Source organism: Trichoderma virens (assembly GCF_000170995.1).
Source record: "Trichoderma virens Gv29-8 chromosome Unknown TRIVIscaffold_88, whole genome shotgun sequence".
NCBI classification, from domain to species: domain Eukaryota; kingdom Fungi; phylum Ascomycota; class Sordariomycetes; order Hypocreales; family Hypocreaceae; genus Trichoderma; species Trichoderma virens.
Genome location: NW_014013661.1, coordinates 199,146 through 211,720, shown reverse-complemented (window position 1 = coordinate 211,720; position 12,575 = coordinate 199,146). Strand labels below are relative to the sequence as shown.

Below are 12,575 nucleotides of genomic sequence, written 5' to 3'. Positions count from 1 at the left end.
AATCGAGATGGACTGCTGCGCTCATGTTTGTTTGTATGTATTATATGACAGGAGAGGAGCACGCATGTGTACTCGTACAGCGCTTGAATCTCACACTGGTGGCTACTAAGGTACCGATCATGGCCTACGAGCAGCACTCCGAGTTGGTTCTTCATCCATACCAAGCACCTAGTAGATTAGTAGCAAACAAACCATGATGATCAAGGTCGGTCGTGAAAGCAACTTTAGCTGCCGAACCCGTACAGTAGCCTACATAGTACTAAAGCTCAGGCCCTCTTGGAGCTCCGTGCCAACCTCGTCTATTGCAGTTGTTCCCATGGGGCTCGCATCTCAGTGACGGATGCGCGGTTAGAGGCAATACGAATGGAGATTTGGCTTGGAGATGTCGAAGCGAAAGGCCGCTTGCTGGTCCTGTGATGTCGCCAATGGCAAGATTCATTTCAACCATTGTTTGATATTGCAGCACTTACAGCCAAGGTGAGGTGGTGAGCACATTCAAGGAGCTGGTGAGATCAATGCGCCCTCACACGTGCTAGTCCCCGTCCAAGTATTGCGAGGTACCTGCATGGGACCTGCCCCTCCATTCAACCCGCGCTTTGCCCCTCGCTTTGCTGCGCGTCAGTCGCGCCGTGACCACGGTTCGCCGGCAGATTCACCAATGAGACGGCGGGCAGAGTCAGGTAGACTTACGTACCTGCGTGAGCCCTCCTCATGGGTACCGTGCAGCACTTCAGGTTGTTTGTTGCGAGTTATGGCAGCAAGTACCTTGTGCGTGTCGCCGTTGGCTCAAGCAGTGGTTGAGACGGGACCAGAAAGAACCTAGAACAAATAATATGGATAGTACAAACAGAGAGAAAAAGTACCCAGAAGTACAGGTAGCCGCCTCCGGTCAAAGTTACAAGTGAGATGGACAAGCCAGCAGCATCTCCATGATACTAATGTATGTACCTTGCAGTATCAGACCGCAACCAGCATCAGTAGAACAGTAAAGAGACATTCTTGCATCTCAATATGCGAGGGTCCATATCAATTGACAAGTACTCGTAGACCAAGACTCCACTGCATGCACCCACGCAGACCAAAGTACTGTACGAGTAACAGCCCCAAGCCGGGCCTGGATAACGCTTTGGGAGGGCCCCTTGTTGCCGCAGAATCGCGGTCGCCATCCGTCCTTTCATTTCATTTACTTGCTACAGCCGTTTCTACAGGGGCCTCACCCTAGAAGCCTAGAAGCAACAGCGCTGCAGACTGGGGCGCGCCTCACTGGTTCAACCCCAAACCGCATTGTGTCCTCCTCAATCGAGACAAGCCACATCAACCCCCGCCGAGTTAGCGGTAGCTTGTTTTGATCTGTTCCCTCCGGTCTGCAGTGCAGATTCAACTCGTACTTGTACCCTACCTGTCCCGTCTGAAGAGAGCTTCGTTTCTTTCCTTGACGGCTCATCTCAACTGCTTCGCTCGTTTGCATCTCCAGTGCCCTCCCATCCTCAGCGTGCTTGTCGCGAGGGATCTGGACACCGCATCATATCACAGCCCACCAGCGCAAACCATCGTTGCCTCGAGCGCATCACATCTTGACACTCTCACCTCTTTTTCTCTTTTCTCTGGACTCCCTCTCTCGTCGCGCCAATGGCTGCCACTTACAAGCAGTTCCTGGCCTCGCCCAGCTCGTCGCTGCTGGCTGACAAGGCCTCTCTGCACTATGTGACGACGCTCACGTCCTTTGTCGGCGCCACCGAGATCATCAAGCACCTCAACACCCTACAAAAGCAGGTCAAGAAGAAGAAGGAAGAGGTCCTCAACCTCATCGACGGCCAGAATGTCATCGCTGTCGAGGTCGATACTTGTATCGAGTTCGTCACCAGTGGCGGGGCGTACCTGCCCGGCCTCGACGACAACTTTATCGCCGATCACGAGGCTTTTCTGCCCATTGTGAGTATCCAAATCCAACATATCCATTGTCGCGCTTTGCCTAGCTACTCTCCCCCGGTACCGACATCAAAGTCTGCGTCGCGTGGCTAATTCAATTGCTCTTGGCGCAATCAACAGATGCATATCGTGTCGTTCGATGAAGATGGCAAAATTGCACAAATCCGCCTGCAGTGGGACCAAGGTTCGCTTCTCAAGCAGCTGGAGATCATCGGCAAAAGTGGACGCAACTGGCCCATCAAAGACGGCAAGGAACAGGTCAGCTTGATTCAGTCTTGCGTCAAGTCGTCCGGCTTTGTCCCTGCTCAAACTCAGGCCCAGAGCAGCAATGGGCACACCAAGAACCGCAACAGCTCGACCAACATTATGCGCGATCCCCATGCTTCTCTGCATCTCTTTGGTTCCAGAGAAGATGTTGAGAATACCGAGCCTGCAGGCATTGTCTCTCCCTATGCTGGCGCAAAGCCCAAGCAGCGTGCCTTTACCGACATTTTGACCGACGAACCCCAGCACTGGGATGACCACCAGAGGCGCTCAATGTCGCCCCACAAGATGAATGCCGGCAAGAATGTCCAGCCCATTCGCATTTTTGAGGGACAGCAGCACCCCGAGGATGAATCTGACGACGACGAGAAGCCTGAGAGATACATCCGCGCTCACCCGGCGAAATACCAGCACTTCGCCTTGGCCGATGGTTCTGAAGAGAGCGAAGAATCCCGCCCCAGCTCGGCAAAGCCCACCGCTAAAGCCCCGAGACCCAAGTCTAAGCATGACAGCACTTGGTCTTTTGACGACTTCACCACCCCTGTCAAAGCAAAGGCCGGCCGAGGACAAGGAACTAACCCCGAAGCGCGCAACTGGGATGCAGGGGAGGCACCGGAGCCTGTCAAGGCCCCGGTTGGAAAGGCACGACGCGATGCTGAGACCCATTTCGAGCTGCAGGACGACGGAGAACTTCCTCCCGAGGAGCGACGCATCGCCACTAAGACGAGAGGCGCAATCCGCAGCGAGGGCCTCAAGAACAACGTCTTTGACCGTGAGGCAGAGGATCCTTCCAACCGTGCCCTGGGCAACATCACCAATGTCAGCAAGGACCGCGGCAAGGACTTTGATCCTCACTTCACCATGACGGACGAGCCTCCCGTTCGCGGTGCGGAGCGCCACGCCGTTTCCGAGAGCCTCCAAAAGGTCGTCAACACGATGAACGCGAGCTGGTCTATTTCGGACGAACAACCCGCCGCACAGAAGGAAAACAGAGCCCTACCCGGCAAGGCGCCTCAGCCCGATTCCAAGATTCACATTGCAGGCGACGGCATGGGAGGCAAGAAGGGTGCCCAGAGAGACTTTTTGTATGGAGGCGACGACGCGGCCGAGCCGCACAAGCAGCTCATTTCTCGGAAAGCGACCCACGGCACGCAGAAGAGCAGCTTCTGGGACCGCTTGTAAATTCTCGCATATCTTTTTTCTGATTCTGCGACAAGAATATTCTTCTTTTGTAAGTGGTTAGAGTGGGGGAGTGTGTGTGTGGTGGGAGAAAGAGAAACAAAAGAGTTTGCGATACCCATGGGCGCTAGTATGTATGATTTAATGCCCTGCAGGACGCAGCTTATGAATCATGAGTCCTTTTTTACATATTATATATCTTATTTCATGTCTTTAAGACGTTTCTCTGTCTTCTTCTTCTTTTTCATACGTGATGACTATCGTCAGGGCCCTTTTGTTCTTTCGTTGAGCTGTTTCATTCCATGTATGCGCCTGTTTCGATGGCCCTGGCTATTGTACTTTGTGATTTGAATTGTCAGATTAAAGTATATACGAGATTGTCTTTGTAGAATTTTGAAGAATTCTATCAACGCGATATTATCCTAAAAGAAATTTACTGGATTCACTGTTATGAAGCGGCTTGTGCTGTTGTATAAAAGTGCAGCCAATGAAAGAGGACGAAGGCGAAAGCTTAAAGAAAATACACAACCAATAGAGAGAAGGGAACAAAGATCCCAGGAGGGCAAAAGATGCTGTGAAAAAAAGTAAAGGCTGGTAATGGAAAGAGGGGAAGGGTAAGCAGAAGCCATGGGGAGGGCTTAAAAATGCTGTGAAATTGATTCAGCCCTACACGACTGCTCCATGTCAGAAAGCTCAGAGTCAGATAGAGCATACGATTGGGGTTTTACAGAACCCGGGCCTTATATTTACATAAAGGAAGATACTGCGACAGCCGCTACTAATAGCCACCTATATAATAATGTTGATGTAGTTCGGTCACGGGCCGGCATTTGCATGGATTAAGTATTGATTACAATCGTAATATTGACGGAATATATCTGATACAAATAGATACTCAAAAGTATAACCAAGATATTTTCGGTTTTCTAATACAAATTCCAAAACGCCTTGCTAGATAACTTTGAAAACCTCGAACAAGAATAAACAAGTCCCCGCATATTCAGGTTCAGATAGGTAGGTATATATTGTGCGAGAAAAGAGGCAAAAGAAAGAAGAAGAAAAAAAATATTAGCACAAAAACTTGTAGACTCTCTTCCACTTCGGCCAAGTCTCATACTCCTCCTTTTCCTGCTGCACGAGGATGGGGACATTGAAGTCTCTTCTTCCGGTATCAATGTCCATGTCCTTGATGCGCACGTAGCTCGTGCGGTAGTACATTTTATGGCCCAAGAAGAAGATGAGGACGATTGGTGCGCCCATCCACTTCAAAAAGAAGTTTTCAGCCTGCGACGCTGGCGTGTTAGGCTGATTATTTGTGCGGATGGGGAAGGCGCCGACCCAGAACTGGGCTGCCAGGACGCCGATGTTGAGGCCGAGGCCAATGTAGGAGCCCACGACGCCGACCTGGGACTGGAAGGGGAGGTCGCTAGGATGGTGGCCACGGGCATGCCAGGTGCGTCGGAAGCGGATGTGACAGAGGCAGATGGAAGCCCAAGTGAAGATGGACGAAAGGCCTGAAATGGCCAGGAGCCAGTCGAGGACCGAATTCTGCTGCTTGAGATCGGCGAGGTAGGCCAGTAGGCCGAAAGCTGCGGCCACCAGGATGGCAACGAGGGGTCGTCCCCGCTGGTCGACGTAGCCGAGGATCTCAGGGGCCTGACCGAGATTGGCGAGGGCGGCGAGGGTTCGCGAGGAACCGAAGACGGCTGAGTTGCCGACAGACAGGACGGCGACGAGGATAACGGCGTTCATCACCGAAGGGAGAACATCGATGCCGGCCGACGTAATGGCAATGACGAAAGGCGAGGCGTGGGCGTCCGCGTTGTTGTTGGAGCCAGTCAGCTTTGGGTCATTGTAGGGCACAAGCAAGCCAACCAGCGTCAGGGCGACAATGTAGAAGAGGCTGATGCGCCAAAACACCTGCTTGATGGCTGTTGGGAGCGATTTTCTCGGGTTTGCTGTTTCGGCCGCCGCCAATCCGACGAGTTCGGTTCCGGTAAAGGCAAACGCCGCAGTAACGAAGACGCTGCAGAGGCCCTTGAAGCCGTTGTTGAAAGCGCCGGGGTCGTGCCAATACTTGCCGCCGATGTAACCGCTTGTGGGAGTCCCGCCGCAGTTTAAGACGATACCGAGGAGGCTGAGACATTGCCGATTAGCGAGAATAGACCATAGGAGGGGCTGTCACGCTTTTGCTCAACTTACATGAAGCCGATGACGGCAACAATTTTGATCAGGGAAAACGTAAACTCGGCTTCACCATAACCTTTTACGCCAAACATGTTGATGGTGACGATGGTGACGAGGAATACAGTGACGAAAATGGCCCTGGTGAGATGGCTATCCCAGAATCCAATGGTTAGGGATGCCGCAATAATCTCCAAGGGCATGATAGTCAGCCACTGCATGGCGTAGCTAGGAAAAGGCGATGGTTAGCACCTTTTGGATAGCATCATAAGCATAGGAGGATCACCTACTTCCAACCCAAGGCAAATCCCCAAGAGGGATCAAGGAAACGAGTGGCCCACGAAGAGAATGAACCGGCAAGGGGGTAGATGACGGCGAGTTCGCCGAGCGCCTGACATGTGCAGTAAAGCATTGCGCCGACAATGGAGAAAGCCAGCAACAGGGACGCTGGGCCGCCCGCAGCCAGCGCTTTGCCGGATGCCACAAACAAACCGGTACCTAGACGCGGATTAGCAAGGTTACTCAGTGGTATATACTTGAGATGGAGGGAATGCTTTGCGCACCTATGGAGCCCCCTATAGCTATCATCTGCAAGTGGCGGCCCTTGAGCTTCCTCGACAGTCCGTTGGAATGCGCCGTCGCCAGCGCAGCGCGGCGCAGGTCGTAAAAGGGCGAGCCATTGTTGTGTCTCCTGACGCTCTCGAGAGGGCCAATGTCGTCGAGGTCTCTGCTGGGGAAGAACTTTGAGTTTGGGTCGCGCTTGAAGCTGTTGATGAAGCGGTCCATGCGCGGCTCCTTGACATCATCCTCGTAGTTTGGCTCCCGCATGCTGTAGGAGCTTCCGTGAGTCAGCGACTCCTCCTTGATTTTGTAGTTGCCAAACGGGTTGAGCTCAATGTCTCGCGGCGGCGCCATTCTGCCCTTTTGCGCGCAAGGGGAGAGGAGCGGGTCGCCGGCAATCGATAAGACTGCGGCGAGGGCGACGATGCGATCAAAGCGTTTGTTTCTCTTTGTGTTGTAATTAGAGTAAGCAGCAGCAGTAGTTGTCGTTGGTCGTCGTCGGTCGTCGTCGTTTGCTAGGTATGTTGCGGGATCGAGGAGGAGGCGGGAGGAAACGGCGTGTGTCTCGAGTTAATTCGGGGTGTCGTCGCCTCGGCTCGATATACCGACTCGCAGAGCCAGGGTGTCGGATTGCCCTGCCATGCACATGCAGATGCAGAAGCTCAAGAGTCGAGTGCGTGAGTCTGCATGGGCAGCGTCACACGCATGGATTGTCGTCACCAATGGAGCGGCAAGGTTGTTCCAGATCCCGGCCAAAAGGCGTGGTGGCGTAGCAGTGACAAGAAAGAAAAGAGAGAGTTTGACGCTGGGGGGCTTCGAATTAATAGAACGACGACCTACCTAGTAATACTGTACAGTAATAATGGGACTGGACGGCAATACTAGCAGCAGCAACAGAGCAACAGGTGGATAAAACCATTTGATGGAAATGGCTAGAGGATTCAACGGTGGTGCCTTTTTTATCTTGTCGGACAAGGGTGGCGCAGACGAGACAAGGACTCTGCAAGCCGTGGACCGTAGACGGGCCCAGAGCGAGGACTATACATGGTGAGAGATGGAGACCAAATCCGCGTTGGCCGTGGCGCCGATAATCCTGCCAATGGCTCTACTAACACGTCAGATGTACTCCGTACTGCTTCAAGTCCATACGAGTACGACAAAAAGTAGGGCTGAAGCTGCTGTGCTGCTGCTGCATGGCATCGGCCTCTGCTCGACGGATGCATGGACAACAGGCAGATCTGATGCTAATCGGGCTTCCCAACCAGCGGGATACGACGCTGGCTGCCTCGGTCGCCGTACGAAGTCGAGGCTTGCAAGGATGGGGGGCACCGCGAATGAATGAATGCTATACTGTAGACTACTTGCTGCAAATAGTCCCGGTTACGAGCACTGCGCTACCGTATCATCTCCCATGCTGCTATCTACAGTGCACTATGCCTGTGTGAAGCCCTGTATCACGTATCACCCACCCAATGCCATCATCCATGGTCCATGCACGGCAAAAAGAGACTTCTGGTAGCGCCAACAGCTGATGCTCGTGCACGATGCGATGTGACTCCAGGCAAACGGGGAAGCATGGCGTTGCATCTGCCTGCCAGGGTCGAAACCGGGGGGAGCGCTGGAATCAGGTGGGGTGGAGACGCCGATAAGGGGGCCGCCAATGGCTTCATCAGCACGCTGTTGCTGGCAATCATTTAGCCGTCAATGCCAATAAAACGTACAATGGCATCGTATGGATTGTCGACATGGCTTCATTCAGAGGTACTGTCTTGTATTCAATAACTTGAACAAATATCTACATATAGGTACTTTAGGTACTATCTACCATCATCATCACTGTCATGTCCTAGTTGCGATTACTAGCAGCAATGGAAAGCAGCCCCCACTGACTCGCCTCAAAAACTCGCCCCAGAATCCAAACGCCTCCTCGCTAAACTCAAGCGATAACGCCTGATGCAATCATTCAACGGACCAAAAGCCACCAACGGTCTGGGCTTACAGGCCTTGATCCATGACCCCTAGAACGCCTGCCGTCAGCATCCTCCACGTGGCAAGGAACGCTCCCCCGCCTCGTTTGCTGTGATCCTCCAGGGTCCAGGCATTGATAGTACAGTACGAGTACAAATGACTGCTGTAATCGCCCTGGCAGGATTATACTACTACCTTGACGCTGTCATCAACATGTTGGGGCGAGTAATGCATGTAAGCAAAGCATACTAAATCAACGTCATATACATGTCGTGCTTTATATACCGAGGAAGGTTATAGAGATCGCGTCTATATAAGCTAGAATCCGTACCAACATGAACCCGATGCTGCAACGCCAAATATGCAGTAGGAAAGCTCAATACCCTTGATGCCACTCCCGCTTCATTCAAATTCATCCAACTCTTTGCTCAGTCGTCTTGGTCTTGGTCGTCTTGCTGCTCGCATCCCGAGGCTTTCTCTTCCACCCAGTGGAGAACAGCGGTCCCATGTCAAATCTAGGGAACGGATGAGCCTCCGTGTTCAGCACAATCTTGTCCAGCGGCAACAAGTCGTTTGGCGAGAAGAGGAGGTACATATACTTGAGTGTCTCAGCCTGATCAAAGAGCATGCACGCGTTAGCAACCATAAACTCATGACGAGAAAAGGAGAGTACAAAAGATGAGAAGATACGCGACTTACCAGCCAGAAACTTTCCATGTTGTCCTTAACCGTTGGGGGAATGGTGTTGGCATCGAGCAGACTCGTGAAGCCCCCTTGATCTTCCACCGCAGTATAGTTGGCAAATGACTTGAACATGTCCCAGCCCCATTCGCGGTACTTGACATCGCCCGTTATCCTCCACATGTAGAACAGACTCTCGACCGTCTCCGGGCGCTGCAGGTTGTGCACATCATTAGAGTGGACAATAAAGTCCTTGCGCCACTTGGCATGAGGATCCTCGTCAAACTCGGTTGGCGCTTGATGCGGTGCTGATTCCTCCGGCGGTGGGTTTGGAATGTTAAAGTAGGTGATTTCAGCCGCCAGGCCCGTCTTCATGTATTTGTACATGCCCCAGCAGGTGTGCATGAGCTCCCTTGCCAGTTGCATGTCGTTGTCCTTCTTCTTGGACCAGGTGGGCAGTTTCCGCGCCTCAGCCTCGGTGAGGCCACCGGTGGCGGCCAGGGCAATGGTGCCTGGCATGAAGCAAACCAAGTGATCCATCTTTGGCGACATTGGATACTCCAAGCCGTCTGGGCGCTCAGCGATGATGGTGAAACCGGAGGGCTCCGTGTATGTCACCAGGTGTTTTCGCACGCCCGCAAGAGCCTCATCCCACATCTCTTCGTAGATGGGCTCTTGCTTGTTCGTCTGAAGATATTGCTTGATGAGGTACTCATAATAAGAGTCACCCCTGCTTCCCAGTCGAATATTCTCGCCTCGGAACTCACCCGACGTCGCGTAAATGTAGATGGGAACAAGGCCGTCTTCCGGGTGATTATCATCGACAACTTCCATCACCTTTTCAACCTTGTCCCAGAAGTTCTTTTCGCCAGTAAGCTTGGCCAGATACTTGAACTCTAGCTGAAGAGTCGTCGCCTCAGCCGTGGAAGACGCTCCATTGTCGGCATGAGATGGGAGGCCCTTGTACTCTGCCAAGTTGACGCTAGCATATGGAATACCAGAGTCGGATTCAAAGGCAGAAAGCAGTCTATCGGCCAGATCTCTGGCTTTCTCGAGATATAAATCTTCTCCGGGTGCTCCTTCGTCATCCTCAGCCAGGGGCGCAAGGGTAGGGAATTCGGTAGATAGATAATGGGCAGAGAGCAGCCCACCTAGCATGCGGATGGTGGTCTCGAAAGTGTTGACGTCTTGGTCTTGTTCCCAGGTTAATGATGTAGAAAGCCATTCTCGTGCATGTTGCAGGCGTGATGTCAAGTTCATCAGCATCATGGTGTCCAGAGAGTCTATGATGATCCATCCAAGACCCTTTGCAGCCATATTCCTGCCAGTCTTCGAAACCGGGTGAAACTCATCCTTGCCTGACGCCACACAAAGTAATTAGCAAAAAGACAGGAACACTCCCATGGTAGATGTCGAGCCATCAATATCACATACCCCACGCATAGCGTTCATAGGCGTCCCAGCTCACTTCAAAGGCTTCTACCACGCTCTGCCGCCGCTCATCCCAATCAACGTGGTCTCTGTCCTGAGATAGGCGCAACCAAGAGAATGCCGAGCCAGAAGTCTTGGCCTCGGGATGGCCTGAGAAGAAGCCCGTGATATATAGCAAAAACACCACCGCTGCCGTTATCGCCCCTAGCACCTTCTTGCGCCGCCACCAAGGCCGAAGTCGCATTGACGGCGCATAAGCATACGGCTTGTCTTTGTACATAGGTAGTGTCTCCGACTCGAACAAGCCGCTCTTGAGGACTCCTGGACCGCCTCTCCGCGACAGAGCGGCCCAGGCGCGGTCTTCGAGCGCTCGGCTGGGATCCCCAAAGTCGGGCACGTGTTTGGGCATAGAAAAGGACATTTCTAGTGCATTTGCGCTCGCCTGCGTCGCTGCCTCTCGGATATTCTGCGCCGCTCGCAACGCTGTAGCTTTGAATACGTTTTTGCTGTGTATGCCGAACGGGTCGCGGATCATTGGGTCGACGGGGTCATGACGGGAGGAGCGAGACGTATTTGCCGGGGGTGTTTGCCGGAGGGAGAGCGATTGAACGGCCAACACACAGAAAAAGAAACAAAGAAACAGCTCGTAATTCAAACTGCTGCTTCGACAAAAGAAGAAGCCGAGAAAAGAGGCAATAGCCCGTCACGCACACGAGCCCGTCTAGGGGTCCTGGCTAAGAGCGGGCTCCTTGAATGCCAGTAAAAGGACATGTCACCTCCAATCGATAAGGTTGTATCGTTGATTTAGTCCAAAGGTTTAATCCCAGCCAAGTGTGTGGCTGGCCATTGGCTGAATCCAGACCCACACAAGATGAAGCGCCTCTATTCATAGGTACATGTACCTAGGTATTCATATAAGATGCGAGACACAGCTGAGACATGCACGATAGATGCTGTAGACGATCCAGGCACGGCTGAGCAATCGCTATTTCTATTCGTGCAGATATTCGATCTTCTAAATCCAACCCTCGCCCCCTCTACAGCTTGCCTCCCTTGGTGTCCACCGACCTCCGCAGCAGCGAGATGACCTCGGCCGGATCCTTGGCTCCAAAGACGGCGCTGCCTGCAACAATGACATTTGCTCCCGCATCGGCGGCTTGGTCAATGGTGCTGGGGCCGAGTCCTCCGTCAACCTCAATGTTCAGCTCGGGGTATCGCTTTCGCAGCTCCTGCACCTTGGGCAGCTCCGAGGCCATGAACTTCTGTCCTCCAAAGCCGGGGTAAACTGTCATAACTAGAACCATCTTCATTGACAAATACGTTAGCTTTCCGTTGTGATATCTCAGCCCATAATAAGCTGTGGGAGAATGTTGCGAGCAATGGAGCTTACATCGGGTCTTTCCTTGGGATCCGGGTTCTCGAGAATGTCCCACAGCACATCAACGGATGTGTCAGGCTTGATGGCAATGCCTGCAAGGAGTCCGTTGTCGTGGATATATCGGATAAGCTCCTTGGGGCTGGTCTTCTTATCGGTCGTTTCTTCGGGAGACTCTGCGGCGGACGAAAAGGCAGCTTCGTAGTGGAAGCAGTAGAGATCGCAGCCGGCGTTCTTGAACTCCTTGACCCATTTCTTAGGCTGTTGTTTTGAAGCACAGTGTTAGCTGCAAAGCTAAAGAAGCCATATCCTTGCCAATACGAATTGTTTGTGTATAAGTCAATTGCGGAATCAGGATCTGATGTACCTCAGCAATCATCATGTGGCAGTCGAATGTGCCTCGACCGGCGGGCTGGGTCGGCTTCTCGACGTGCGGTCGAACCTTTGCCACAACAGGGGCTCCGAATGTGATGTTTGGTACGAAGTGGCCGTCCCTGTCTACTGGTCAGCCGATTCAAGGCGATTGATATACTGACAACAGTGATCATAACTAACATGATATCCACGTGCAGCCAGTCGGCGCCCTGCTCCATGGTGCGAGCACATTCTGCACCGAGCTGTGCAAAGTCAGCCGACAGGATTGACGGCGCAATGAGTGTTTTGGGAGCCATTTTCGCTGTTGTGTTGAGACGATATGGGAGAACAATCTGGAAGAAGCTGTCGCTATTATATCACGGCGCCTGGCCGGTAGCTCTGATGCGGGCCCAGCCAATTACCCCGAATACTGCTCTATGCGGTCATTGGGGGGGGGGGGGTCGTCAATCCCCCACGCGCGGAATAACATTCCTCCCTTTGTATGGCAAGGTACTCCGTATAGTCGCTCTGTATCAACTACAGTACGTGGTGGACTTGCGCTAGGGAATTATAGGGGACGTGCCACACTGCAAACTCGAAATCAGGTCTCGAAGTTTATACACGTTTCCCAGCAGCACAATCTCGTATA

General features: G+C 52.7%; 4 protein-coding genes across 4 annotated transcripts; 1 reads left to right on the top strand and 3 right to left on the bottom strand.

Moving 5' to 3' along the window:
* Window positions 1-1,426: 1,426 nt before the first annotated feature.
* TRIVIDRAFT_75917 (uncharacterized protein) lies at window positions 1,427-3,595 on the top strand (the record flags this gene model as incomplete). The annotated part of the gene is made up of 2 exons (XM_014096189.1): window positions 1,427-1,932; window positions 2,050-3,595. The coding sequence occupies 2 exons, from the start codon at window positions 1,630-1,632 to the stop codon at window positions 3,373-3,375; spliced, it is 1,629 nt and encodes a 542-aa protein (XP_013951664.1).
* Window positions 3,596-4,440: 845 nt separating this feature from the next.
* TRIVIDRAFT_43260 (uncharacterized protein) lies at window positions 4,441-6,342 on the bottom strand (the record flags this gene model as incomplete). The annotated part of the gene is made up of 4 exons (XM_014096188.1): window positions 4,441-5,509; window positions 5,575-5,784; window positions 5,847-6,054; window positions 6,120-6,342. The coding sequence occupies 4 exons, from the start codon at window positions 6,340-6,342 to the stop codon at window positions 4,441-4,443; spliced, it is 1,710 nt and encodes a 569-aa protein (XP_013951663.1).
* A 2,019-nt stretch (window positions 6,343-8,361) lies between these two features.
* On the bottom strand, window positions 8,362-10,732 carry TRIVIDRAFT_82921 (glycoside hydrolase family 47 protein; the record flags this gene model as incomplete). Its single annotated transcript, XM_014096187.1, has 4 exons — window positions 8,362-8,698; window positions 8,785-10,124; window positions 10,201-10,467; window positions 10,525-10,732. 4 exons carry the CDS (start codon window positions 10,730-10,732, stop codon window positions 8,498-8,500), a joined length of 2,016 nt encoding a protein of 671 aa, XP_013951662.1.
* Window positions 10,733-11,084: 352 nt separating this feature from the next.
* Window positions 11,085-12,243, bottom strand: TRIVIDRAFT_80566 (uncharacterized protein; the record flags this gene model as incomplete). Its single annotated transcript, XM_014096186.1, has 4 exons — window positions 11,085-11,501; window positions 11,588-11,833; window positions 11,940-12,066; window positions 12,128-12,243. The coding sequence occupies 4 exons, from the start codon at window positions 12,241-12,243 to the stop codon at window positions 11,235-11,237; spliced, it is 756 nt and encodes a 251-aa protein (XP_013951661.1).
* Window positions 12,244-12,575: the final 332 nt, after the last annotated feature.